The sequence below is a fragment of the Mus caroli genome, unplaced genomic scaffold (genome assembly GCF_978045245.1).
Source record: "Mus caroli unplaced genomic scaffold, Mus_caroli_1 scaffold_20, whole genome shotgun sequence".
Classification (NCBI taxonomy): domain Eukaryota; kingdom Metazoa; phylum Chordata; class Mammalia; order Rodentia; family Muridae; genus Mus; species Mus caroli.
In genome coordinates, this window is record NW_028227275.1 from 49,892,859 (window position 1) to 49,906,256 (window position 13,398).

The following is a 13,398-nucleotide window of genomic DNA, read 5'->3' on the forward strand; positions in this document are numbered from 1 at the left end:
AGGGCATCATCCTGAGTGAGGTAACACAATCACAAAGGAACTCACACAATATGTTCTCACTGATAAATGGATATTAGCCCAGAAACTTAGGATACCCAAGATATATAAGACACAATTTGCTAAACGCATGAAACTCAAGAAGAACAAAGACCAAAGTGTGGACACTTTGCCCCTTCTTAGAATTGGGAACAAAACACCCATGGAAGGAGTTACAGAGACAAAGTTTGGAGCTGTGATGAAAGGATGGACCATCTAAAGACTGCCATATCCAGAGATCCATTCCATAATCAGCCTCCAAACGCTGACATCATTGTATACACTAGCAAGATTTTGCTGAAAGGACCCAGATATAGTTGTCTCTTGTGAGACTATGCCGGGGCCTAGCAAACACAGAAGTGGATGTTCACAGTCAGCTATTGGATGGATCATAGGGCCCCCAATGGAGGAGCTAGAGAAAGTACCCAAGGAGCTAAAGGGATCTGCAACCCTATAGGTGGAACAACATTATGAACTAACCAGTACGCCGGAGCTCTTGACTCTAGCTGCATATGTATTAAAAGATGGCCTAGTCGGCCATCACTGGAAAGAGAGGCCCATTGGACTTGCAAACTTTATATGCCCCAGTACAGGGGAACGCCAGGGCCAAAAAGTGGGAGTGGGTGGGTAGGGGAGTGGGTGGGGAAGGGTATGGGGGACTTTTAGGATAGCATTGGAAATGTAAATGAGGAAAATACCTAATAAAAAATATTTAAAAAAAAGAAATAAAGCCCTCATAGAGACCATATATGAGAACAAGCCATTTCCACCATACAAAACTATCTGACTGGAGGGCTTCAGACACATGGTCCCAACCTAAGCTGAAGCCTCAGATGATCTCTGAAAGCCACTGGGTACAGTGGCCCAAGGTAAGACACTGAAGGACTGTCATTCATCTTGGTACTCCCAGAACATGGGGCATGGGCTGCTTTTATCACTGTTAACATTAGAATAAGGTCTAGTCAGAATAGGTCCTAATAGAGGATGAAATTTGCCTTTGTTTGTTTGTTTGTTTTAAAATTGCTATGACAAAAAAAAAAAAAAACAGACTAAATAAACGTAGGAAAGCTTTATGCCTATTTCCAATTTGAAGGGAGGGGTGGTGACAAGGGCTGTTCTGGCCCTGCCAGCAGAGTATGTAATGGGCTGGTCACACTCTCTGCAGTCAGGAAGCAGACAGAGATGAGTGCTCACTCAGCTTACAGTTCCTTTTTCATCCAGTCCAAATCCATGGGATTTTGAGTCCCATATTCAGGATTCATCTTCTAAGTTAAATTCTTATGGAAACTCTCTCACAGAGGTAACCAGAGTCATAATTCATATCCCAGGTGACCCTATATGTCTAATTATGAGCGTCTGCCCTCTACTTTCTCTCAAGTGTTCTCCCTTGCTCCCTCTATTCTATGGCGTGACATGAAAGCCCTCAGCAGTGCTAGTGTTCTGGCACAGGACTTCTCAGATTCTATGGCCACGAGGAAAATAAACTCCTCTTCTTTATAACCCACCCTGTCAGGGGCATTCTCTTATACTATCAGACAACAGACCAATACATCTGGATAAATATGAGGGAATCTGATTATCTCCTCCATGTCAGTTTTGTCTTTCATTACATTGATTCAGTAGTGGTATTTAGGTCATGGGTTTTCCCAAGGATGGAAGAAATGGATGCAACCTGAAGCAAATTGAACAGCAAGTGGCAGTTGATGTAAATGCAATATATTTAAATTACCATTGTCTTAATTTATGACAAATGAATTAACCTTGCTTGGCCTGAGAGGATTAAACATTATAATGTCTATAAAAACAGTCTTAGCAACATCACTGATACGTTATGTAAACTCAGTCCCTTAATGGCCACAGTATGTTGTCCCCCCTCCCAACACTATTCATTCTGCCTGGCTTCACTTTTTTTGACATAGCTAGACTTCTTCTCCCCCATCCCACTCTACCTTCCCACTGACTTAGCCCCTTGTTCTGCTTTTATTTCTTGCTCCAATAATGTGTGAAGCAACATCTTAGAGCCAGATGCTGATGGCTCCATATACCAGCTTCCTTCTTAATGGCATACTTGGGGAAGTGGGTGGGCCACTAGTGCCCTCAAATAGGAGTGTTATTAGCACACCTTTCAGGCAGCCAGCAAAACCACTTCCACTGGACTTGCTGAGGAATTGCACAAGGAAGAGATTTGTTAAGCCTGAGGAGGAAGAGACTGCTGGTTTGGGAGGACAGACTCTGGTGGTCATTACTGACTGTCTCCTCTTCTGTAATGAGTTGGACTTGCAGGGGAAGGACTCGTCAAATCCTGAAGTCTTCAAGGTAAACCCTACCAGACCTTTCTCCATTGGAATCATCTCTTCATTTTTCTGTCTGCTAAGGGTGGCTTTCTTGGGATAAAAGTCTTCTGTTTCATTTCTCAGTAGAGGTTTGGAATTTTTAGCTGTGTGGACAAATGCCTTTGGAATGCAGATATTACCTGGTGCCTGGTAACCTGGTGCCATGGTTTTTGGCATAATATATTTGAAAAATGTAGACATGGATAGACCAATGTTAGGCAGGCAGGCAGGCACGCACGCACGCATGCGCACGCACGCACGCGCACACACACATTTTGACATATTAAGAGGCTGCCTCTGAGTTTGGTGGCCAGGTCTAGCTATGAGAGGTGGCCTGAATGATAAGTTTTGTGAGGGAGATCCCGCCTGAGTGCATAAGAGTGTGGTGATAATTAGAGGCAGATTTGACCCTTAAGTTCTCAGATCCCTGCCTGGTGGACTTGGGAATGTTATTTAATGCTCTATTTCTTAGATTCCTCATCTGTAAAATGGAAAGTGTCATAATGACAATACACATTCCAATAGATGTTTTGCAAACTGAATTGGTTGACATGAGTAAAACACCCAGCAGTGTTCTACACAGATAAAGCTGGGGAGATGAACTCCTTAGTGGGACACTAAGAAGCCTACAATTACTAGATTTCTTTTAAAAGCCAAAGTGACTATATTTTATAGAACATGGTTTGCTTTACCTGAAGGCTGGAGCTTACCTTCAATTCTTTTCCAAAAAGGTCAACAATGTGTCAGACCTCCAAAGCCATTGTGTGGTGTTTTCTGCATGAAGACCCAGTGCCTGCTAATGGATTTTTTATTATTCTTCTTAAACATGGCTATTTATAAAGTATGTATCAGCTATGTACGAACTGTGAGGCAGTGAGGCAGATGAGCACACAGAGAGATGCAAGCACCTTTAACATTGAAGCTCAGCCTGAGGCGTGTGGAACTTGTGCTAAAGGGATTCCCAGAACATGAAGAAAGGGTTCACCATTCAGACTAGGCCAGGACTAAAAGGGTTTTTTGAAAGCTTGATTTTGGCAGTATCCAGGCCAAGTTGTAGTGGGGAGAGAGGATTTGCTTTGTGAAGAGAATAGATCTAAGGTAGAAAGGCAAGGCACAGGGTGTGACTTCTGGAACTCAGGCCCTCCTCAGGAGAGCAATCCTGATGCGTGGACAAGATGAACTCTTCTGTGACACTAAAAAATACTGTTACAAAGTGGTCCAAGGAGGCACCAAGCCCGTGGGTTCTTCCCTATGATAGCCCCAAACAGCCCCAAATGGCCTCCCAGGACTTTCATGATACAGGACTGGGGATCTCAGCAGGTGGCACCGCTTAGGCAGACACATGAAGCCAGAGGAGACTGGTGGTTCTGTTTATCAGCCCTTGGATGAGTCACGCCATGTTCAACGAGGTGTACTGCAAGCCCTCGGGGTAAGTCAGCCTTTGCTATAAAGTTGGCTTATGAGAGAAGGAGCAAAAGATTATATGGACACCTTCCTGTAAATTTCTGAGTTATTTATCAAGTCACTGAGGACAAGATAGGGTCATGGAGATCTGAGGAGTAGAAATGGAGAACCAGTCAGTCTCTCATAGGGTAGAATATCCACCCCAGCGTACCTCAGAGAATTTGTTCTAAGGCTCTTTATTGTATCTTGGTGCTTTCTGACAACTTATATCAGGAGCTTGAGTTCTGTGAAGTTCTTCTCTCTTCCCCTCTCCTTCCCTCCTCCTCCCCTTCCCTTCTCTCACCCTTGCCTTCTTTCCCCTTCTCTCCCCTCTTCCTTCTTTCTTCCCTTCTTCCCTCTCCCTTTCATCCCCCCTCCCTTATCACTCCTCCTTTTCTCTGCCCTCCCTTCCCCTCCTCTCCTCTGTCTTTCCTGTGGTGCTGGGAATGAGAACCAGGTCCTCCTGGATGCCAGGAAAATGCTATTATTCAGTTAAAACTCCAACCCTTTGTACAGTTTTTATATGGAGTCTTACTAAATCACACAGGTTGGCCTTGAACTCATTCTGTAGCTCATATAGATGTTTCTACCTCATCACCATAATCTATATTTTAAATAAAAATATTTTAAAATAAAAATTTGACAGCTACCTGGCTTTGTCCTATTTCTCAGAACAAGATTTTGTTCAGTTAATTTAGACTTAGCATTTAAACCATTTAAAGGCACAATAAGTCCTTTTGGAGGAAAATAAAAATAACATTATACCTTTTTCTTTTTTTCTTCATCTTCCTTACAGGCCATCCAGATCCTGAATGGAATACTGATTCTAGCTCTCGGTATTTTTCTGGTTTGTTTAGAACACGTGTCCCACCACTTCAGGCATTTCTTCTTCTTTACCTTCTATACAGGCTACCCACTCTGGGGTGCTGTGTTTGTGAGTATTCATTTCCTTGGCCATAGACCATCTCCTACCCAGCACTGCTAGTGTGCTAGTATGAAAGTGTTCTTTGAAGATTACCAGCTGTAGTTTTGATTTATAATTTCCAACAAAAGTAGGCAAAAGTCCCTTTCTTTCAATGCAACTTATGATTTTATTTTTTGTTATGACCAAATAAAATTCTGTTGTGTATATGTACTACATTTTATTTATCCATTAATTTGTTGATGGGCATGATGGACATGACCAGTTCCATCTCCTGGGTATTATGAATGGTGCAGCAATAACCATGGGTTTATAAGTATCTTGGTGGTGAAACATAAAAGTCCTTGGATATGTACACACACACACACACACACACACAGAGAGAGAGAGAGAGAGAGAGAGAGAGAGAGAGAGAGAGAGACAGAGACAGAGACAGAGACAGAGACAGAGACAGAGAGACAGAGAGAGAGAGACAGAGAGAGAGAGAGACAGAGAGAGAGACAGAGAGAGAGAGAGACAGAGAGGCGCGTGCAGACACACGGAGAATCCTATAGCTTCAAAGCTTTCTAGACTCAGAAAAATAAAAATTTTATGTTTTTTCTCCCTTGCAGCTCCTAGATTTTAATTTTATTTATGCACCTATAAGTATGTGTGGGTGTGGGCATAAGTTGTGAGACTAGAATAGAGACCCTAAGAGGAGAAAAGAGATCTGAAGGGAAGGAAGAGGGACAGAAGACAGCAGCAGCAGCAGAAGCATCACGTGAAAGATGGAGGGTCAGCATTGGTTCTCAGTCTGAGAAAAGACTGTGTGTGTTTTCAGTTCATGCTCATTCACAATGGCACTTTGAATTTGACATTCCTGAAATTCTGAGAAAGTTAAGATAAAGTTTTGATGGAATAGTTAAGCTCTGAAGTATTCCTGAATTGTTCTGCATAATAAATCTTGACAGCCCAAGTGAAGAATTTCTGCACTGCATTTTAGAAAAGACAGAAGTGAAGAATTTCAGGTGTTGCATAAGTATTGGGTTTTATTTTCTCAGAAAGTGAAATTAGTTTATTTAAAAAATGGAAGAGGAGCCAGAAAGATGGCTCAATAGAGCACTGGCTGTTCTCCCAGAGAACTCAGCTTCGATTTACAGCACCCACAAGGAGGCTCACAACTGTCTGTACCTCCAGTTCTAGATCCAATACTCTCTTGTGACGTAGAGACACATGCAGGTCACACGCATATATTTAAAAGGGGGAAGGAATTAGGGATCAGGATTTGCTTAAGCACCACCAAAAGAGTTGAGCACTGATTACAATTCTCAAAGTTGCTCTATGGCCCCAATACACGTTCAGGGCAAGTTCCAGGTGTATGACCTGTTCTCCCTGTCTGCCTTTGCTTGTAGCCATCAACCATGAACTGCTGTGTACTCACTATAGGGTCCTTTCTATTGCTTCATCTTTTATAATCCTATCAAGGATGTGGTTTAAAAGATTAGACGTGAACGTTTGCCCTCAGTTTCCTCATTAGGATGCCAGAAATAGCAAAAGGATCTTCTTTTGAGGTCTCTGAAATGAAATGAGAAGTGTATATTATCATTAATTTGGATGGTTTCTTTCTCCTGCACTTTTTACATAGTCTCCCCATTTTAATAGCACACAAGTGTTAGTTGATGATGTTAACATGGTGATATGCTGTTGGATGGGAAAAGAAGCTGAGGTGAAAAAGAGCTTAGTAATCTACCTAGAATCCCATGCTGGATCCTATGAGCTGGAGCTACTATTGAAAACAAAGTCGCTCATTCACAGAGTGCAGGGTTGGGAAGACCTGTGAAAAATCTCTGGTATCTGAGACAGAACTCAAAACCTCTTCCTACATTTTCATCTAGAATTCAGTAGTTAAGTTTTGCTTAGCAAGCCTTTATTCTTCAAGATTTAGTAACTTGGTTAAAGTGTTGTAAAATCTTACCAACTGAAAATTTTGGAAAATTATAAATACAAAGAAAATCTAATTTGTCAAAATCAGAGTCATGGGAAGATAGTGCATGAATATAATGATTTTAAAACTGGAGAACACATTTAGATTTGTAAATTCTCTTTGAAGCATATAGACCAATAAATTACAAATTTGAAGTATGGGCAGCAATGTGAGAATTTAAAAATGTGTCATTTATAGAAACATAAATATAGGCACAACTATAGTATTTCGTTATTTGGTTGCATACATTAAACCCATTAAAAGGTAGACATAAACACACTGAATTTATGATGAATTTACTTATAATACAGAATATTTAAATTTCAGTCATATAAAGAAAGTAATGCATAATGCAAAGTATACTTTTGTATGAACTGAACAAAACCAATTTGTGTAGCTTCTACTGATAGCTGCTACCAGGGGGATGCCATGGAGAAAGTGGTCAAGACTAAATGTCCCTTTATCCGTCCTACTTCCTATTTTAAACAGTTTATCAGCTCAGGATCCTTGACTGTGGCAGCAGGGAGAAACCCCACACGAATGCTGGTAAGTGTTGATTCTTCCTCTTTTTCTCGATGTTCAGATGAACAGAAATAAATTTCCCACCACCAGGAAGAAAACAGAGGGTGGGTCTAGCTGAGGAGCCAAGTCTCATTTAATGCACAAGATTTTTTTTTCCATTTTTATTAGGTATTTAGCTCATTAACATTTCCAATGCTATATCAAAAGTCCCTCATACCCCCCCACTCCCCTATCCACCCACTCCCCCTTTTTGGCCCTGGCGTTCCCCTGTACTGGGGCATATAAAGTTTGCAAGTCCAATGGGCCTCTCTTTCAAGTGATGGCCTATTAGGCCATCTTTTGATACATATGCAGCTAGAGACAAGAGCTCCGGGGTACTGGTTAGTTCATCATGTTGTTCCACCTATAGAGTTGCAGTTCCCTTTAGTTCCTTGGGTGCTTTCTCTAGCTCCTCCATTGGGGGCCCTGTGATCCATTCAATAGCTGACTGTGAGCATCCACTTCTGTGTTTGCTAGGCCCTGGCATAGTCTCACAAGAGACAGCTATATCTGGGTCCTTTCAGCAAAATCTAATGCACAAGATTTTTGTGTGCTGTTAGGTTTAACAAATTATTTTTAGTGAAAGGTCTTTCACCACTGTCTTCGAATTTGAAAGCAAAAATTTCTCTACTTTTGATTATTCATTACAAAATAGGTAACTCTCTGTTTTATGTTCTCTGCATTATCTAGCTATTTAGTCCCATTCTGTTCAATTCCTTCCCCGCCCCCAATGGGTTTTCATCACAGCATTCCATCCTCAAACACCTATCTTTTTTCTTTCTTCCCCACTCCCTGATGGATTTGCTCTCTGTTCTGAGAAACTGCAGCCATGGAGAGACTTTCAGGCACACAAACTAACACACTGTAGCATCTGCTGTGCACACTAGACCTGCTCCAGTGTATCTTTTCCTCAGCTTTTACCAGGGAGGAACTCACCGTCTTTCTTTAAAACTGTTTCTCCTACTTGGGTGTTCTAGCCCATGCCTTTTTCCATTATATAAATTCATCATTTTAATACGTTTCTACTAGGTACTTTAAATTTATATCAGCATATAAGAACATTACTGACTGTCTGTCTGTCTGTCTGTCTGTATCTATATCATCTTGGCATTATTTTTCCCTGATAGCTAGGTATAGTTCATTTTTCTGTTTGTGACAAAACTCCATTTTAAAGGAGTAATGTATAGTCTATCTACAATTCTTATCTATTCAGTTATAGTTAAACCTTCCTACCTTCCTCATTCTTTTGTTTCTTCCTGGCCTCTGTAACTTCTCTCTTTAAGATTATTGAAGGTATCCAGGTTGCTAAAACACTTCTCAGTTCATGGCCCACTCCTGACTTCACTTATAAGCAGTGTTTTAGCTCAACTCCTCTCCTGATTATTTTTCTCTTGGGCTCCAGAACACCTTGAGTGGCTTATGTTCCTCTTGTCCTTTGAAGTCACCTTAATAGTCTCCTGTTGAGGTTTATTAGACCAATGCCATGAGCTAACCCTATCCCAATCTCTTCTTCCACATTACTGAAGCCAGTATCAGCAAATTACATGGGCTCCACCTTACAAATTACCTGCGTGTGTAGCTTTTTTTCATCTTTTCTCTGATAGCATTCCATGTAGTCTCCCAATTGGGGTCTTTGCTTCTATTTGTGAATCTCATTTTTTAATCTTAATAAAGACAAAGTGACTCAGCTTGAATTATTCATCTGTCATTTCTTTGCTCAAAATCCTCTATCCATTTTGTATTTTTCTCAGAATTAGAAAAAGACTTTTCATGAATTACATGGCTTTACGTAATAGATATCTCTGTTAATTCTGACTCAGTGTCCTAATCTTTATCTACCCTGGCTCTCTTGATTCCTAGGAACATATGGCCTCAGGGACTTTGGGCTGTTTTCTTCACCCAGACCTTCTTTGTATCATCTAGGGAAATTCTCAGTTATTTATTCCTATCCCCATATGTTATTACTATGCAACATCACAAACTTCTACTACTTTCTCTGGATTTCCACTTTGTTATACTATTCTACTAGCCTCAATACTTAGTTACTTAAAAATATAGCATAATTTATACACTAGTGTGTTTATAGTTTTCCTTGTTTTTTTTTTTTTAATTGAGATGTGGTCTCATGTATTATAGGCTAGCTTTGAGTGGTAATCTCTGTCATCCCCCACAGAGTGCTGGAATTACAGCATCAATGGCACCCAGTTTATGCAGTAATGATGACTAATACTGGGGATTAGTGCATGCTAGGCAAGTGTTCTAACTGTGTATCCTAACCCCTTCTCTGTTTTACTGCTAGACTGTACACTCTTGGTGCAATGGGAAAAATCTCAGTTCATGGGAGATTGCTCTGTGTCTAAAATACTGTGGGGTGCTTAAATATATACTTCCATTGCCAAGGGGTTAAAGGATGTTCTACATATATTAATGGACATTTTGTTTTTGTTTTAGATGCAAAACAGTTTTGGGATAAACATTGCCAGTACTGTAATTGCATTGGTTGGGACTGTTTTCCTTTCTGTGCATTTGGCATTCAATACCCAGGCTTTCAAGGGTTGCCAGTCTTCACAGTCACCTGATGTCTGCATTTTCCTGGGTTCCTCATCAAATGTATGTTTAAAAACTGTTATCGGCAGTGGGTGGGTTGGGGAGCAGGGCGTGGGGAGTGTATAGGGGACTTTCAGAGAGGAAAATAGGAAGGGGAATAACATTTGAAATGTAAGTGAAGAAAATATCTAATAAAAAACTGTTAATAACATATTTCAAACCATCCAAAAGATACAGGAAAACACTAGGTTGTATACTATGTTAACTTGAATATTGGCTTTGTTATTTATTAGTTTTGTAATGAAGGACAAATTAGACAATCTGTCTATATTCTAATTTTCTTATCTTTGAAATAAATATAATAATGAGTAGCACCTACCTAATGGATTGCTATAAAATTCAGTACATTAATACTTGATAAGTAATGAAAACAGTGTTTAGCTATTATGTTGTATTAATATTACTGCTATTTATTATACTCTCCAGAAATAATACATTAATTTATTTCACATACATTTGATGTAACAAACTTCTGAGACATACCACTTAATCTGCAACATGGAACGTTTGTACATGTTAGGTATACACTATCAACTTAGCTATACCCATACATATATTTGGTCTAAATTTTGTGTGACTATGTGAGTGTGTTGCCTATATCCCCAGCATTATGTATATATGTATGTATGCATGTATGTGCACTATGTGTGTTCTTGGTGCCGGAGGAAGTTGGAAGAGATAACTTGATCTCCTAGACCTGAAGTTACAGATGGTTGTGGCAAACCACATTGGTGCTTGGAATTGAAACTGGGTCCTGTGTAAGACCAACAGATGCTCTTAATTGCTCAGTCATCTCTCTATTCCATCCTTTATTAAATTTTTAATCACCTAAATTTGTATTTATCTATGTCTATTTTTATTGATTAAAGTGGTATTTTTCCTCTATAGAAATTTGATCATGTATTTCTTCTAGGTGCTCAGCAATGATGGAAGGGTAGTTTTCTGCAGCAGTGTAGTTTGGCCCATAGGCCTATTATAAATGCTTACACCTCCCATGAAAGCCTGTCAGTGAAATCGTAATTTTTATCCATTTTAATAAACGGTGTATTTTTTCTGTACATTGAATAAGCATTAGTGATAGTGTCAGAATCTTTCTTCTGTGATTTCTTCTCCCCTTGACTAGTTCACAGAGGTCAATCTTCAGTTTGATCTGCGTTCCACTTTATGACATTGTGGGTGTTCTTCAGCCTGCTTTCCTGCCGACAAGTGTTCCCTCTGGATGTTTTCACTGATTTGATCTGAGACATCCTTTTCCTAGGGCCTGGTGTCTTTAATGCTGATTCTCACCCTGCTGGAGCTGGCCGTGACCATTTCTATCTCTGCCATGTGGTGCTTGGGAAATGTTTGTGGTTTAAGAGAGGTGAGTTTGTGTCAATGCTGAGCAAGTTCGGTCATCTGAAAACTCCACAATGGTTGAAGCTATCTCCAACTTTTAGAAAAAGAAACCTTTGTATGATTATGATTTTTGGAGTTCTAGGAATTATTTCTTAGATCAGTGTGTGAGATGAAGTAAGGTTGGAAATGATTCAGATTTGAAAATGCAAGGTATATATTAGTATACATTTTAATGTAATTAAAATGAATTTAACTTATTTTCTTCTAACTTTTTACTTTTGAGGTGTATGTCTCAGGATGACCACATATTCTTGCTAGATATTTAGATCTTGTAATTTAGTTTCTTAAATTTTTCCACTTGTAATTCCTTTTTGGCCAAAGAATCTTTACACGGTCCTAGTGGACTCCTAAGAGTGGGAATGAGGTGTTTCTGACTCCTTCATCTACTCTTTGGACCTCTTTCCTCCTAGTCTCATTGCATCTTGTTAGGCCAGATTTGGTTGATATCCTCAGGAAATCTTTTCTGAAGTGAAATGGAGGAGCAGTGGGTCTTGGGGAGAAGGGAAGTGGGAGCATGAACTGGGAGGATTGGAGGAAGGGGAAATTGCAGCGGGATGTATTATATGAGGGAAGAATAAATGAAAACAAAAAAAGGTTTAAGGATCAAACATTTATGGATAGTAAATCATAAAGAAATTTATTTAAAACAATTAGTTGGCATATAATTTTACCATGTACCAAAGACCAAAGCAAATTTGCATATTAATTAAATAAATGTCCATATTTATTTTTCCATAATAATGGAATCTTGGCTAAATATTAGATGTTGGAGGATGGAGACAATTTTCATGTTTCTGAAAGTTGATAGATATTCTGATTTTATTGTTGTCAAGGCTGAGAATAGTGCTTTGCATTAATGCTTGTATAAAACAACAGAAATATGTTTAGTATGTCTATGGCCAGTTTGAAAACTGCTGGAAATTTTGTCCTAATCCCAAATCAAAACTCATTCAACAATGTTTTACCAACTCAAGTCAACAATCCAAACAACAATGTTAAAAATCAATCTCTCTCACATAAAGCAACCCCAAAATATGCTAATTTGATGTATATATGTTAAGGAAGGGTAGTAGAAAATAGTACAGGTATTTGTCTTCTGTAATTGTATTACTATGCTTTTATGAGAGACATTGCTGCCATTCATAACATACAAATATTATCTAATCTGAGCAGCATTCACTGGTGTTTTGTGGTGTGGCAGCAGCATGCTGTGTGTTCAGAACCACATCCAGAGTGAAGGCATACAGTTCAATAGGGGCAAGCAGAAACACCTTAGATAGGTTATCCATTTGATTTGATTGACCGCCACCCCAATCTCCATATTCAGTTCTGCAACCACATATGTAGTGGCAACCCACAGAAATGAAAATAAACATGTTCTGATTGTCTCTGGTCCATATGCACGTTCTCACTTTTCAGTGTTCAACAGAGTAATCATCAGTGCAGGAATCTTTGTGGACTTGTGATAGTGATCATGGTGGTAATGAGAAAGGATGGAGTGGACAGGGAAGATGATGATCCTCTTCATGAGAACTGATGTCTCATTTTCTAGGCAATTACTTCACCTCCTAATTCTGTGGAGTCAGGAATACTTCCTGAAGGAAGTGATTCAGAGAACCTGAACACTCAGCCCCAAACTACGGAAGAGTGAGAACCTCATTTGAAAACTCAGCAGAACATGAACAGATGAAATGCAATCCTTCTGTCATGGAAATATTCACAAGAAAGCTGCCATCTGTCCCAATTCTCTCCCCTGTAAATCCACGAGCACGGTCTGGATCTGGATGAATAAATATATTTCCTTAGGTGATCTTGGATTTATAACTTCTATGGTCATTCTTCCAAAGCTCTTTCCACATGTTGACTCTCCTTTTTCCTTAATGCATTGCTTTGTGAGGCTTAGGGATGAAAGAACATATAATAATCTTCGTTTGTTCCCCCTTTCTTTTGAAACACAGTGTCTCATGGCTTGTAGGCTGGCTTTTAATAACCCATGAAGTCTTTGAACTCCTAGTCGTCCTATCCTCACCTCCCAAGTTTCAGGATTATAGGCACATGCAAGCACACTCAGAGTTTCATATTTTATACTCGTAACCCTCAGCTTCCTGACTGCTGAGATTACAGGTGTGGGCCACCAC

At 39.7% G+C, this 13,398-nt stretch overlaps 1 protein-coding gene across 1 annotated transcript; it reads left to right on the top strand.

Annotated features, from left to right (window-relative positions):
* The first annotated feature begins 3,643 nt into the window (after window positions 1–3,643).
* Ms4a3 (membrane spanning 4-domains A3) lies at window positions 3,644–12,911 on the top strand. Its single transcript, XM_021151465.2, has 6 exons — window positions 3,644–3,798; window positions 4,609–4,746; window positions 7,187–7,243; window positions 9,710–9,868; window positions 11,124–11,225; window positions 12,813–12,911. Exons 1-6 carry the CDS (start codon window positions 3,712–3,714, stop codon window positions 12,909–12,911), a joined length of 642 nt encoding a protein of 213 aa, XP_021007124.2. The 5' UTR covers window positions 3,644–3,711.
* Window positions 12,912–13,398: the final 487 nt, after the last annotated feature.

Excerpts from the sequence above, each read along its gene's own strand:
- Ms4a3 (XM_021151465.2), top strand. The coding sequence starts at position 3,712 with ATGAAGCCAGAGGAGACTGGTGGTTCTGTTTATCAGCCCTTGGATGAG. Across the intron at positions 7,244-9,709 it reads GAAACCCCACACGAATGCTG|ATGCAAAACAGTTTTGGGAT; the intron begins GTAAGTGTTGAT and ends TTTTTGTTTTAG. Across the intron at positions 11,226-12,812 it reads ATGTTTGTGGTTTAAGAGAG|GCAATTACTTCACCTCCTAA; the intron begins GTGAGTTTGTGT and ends CTCATTTTCTAG.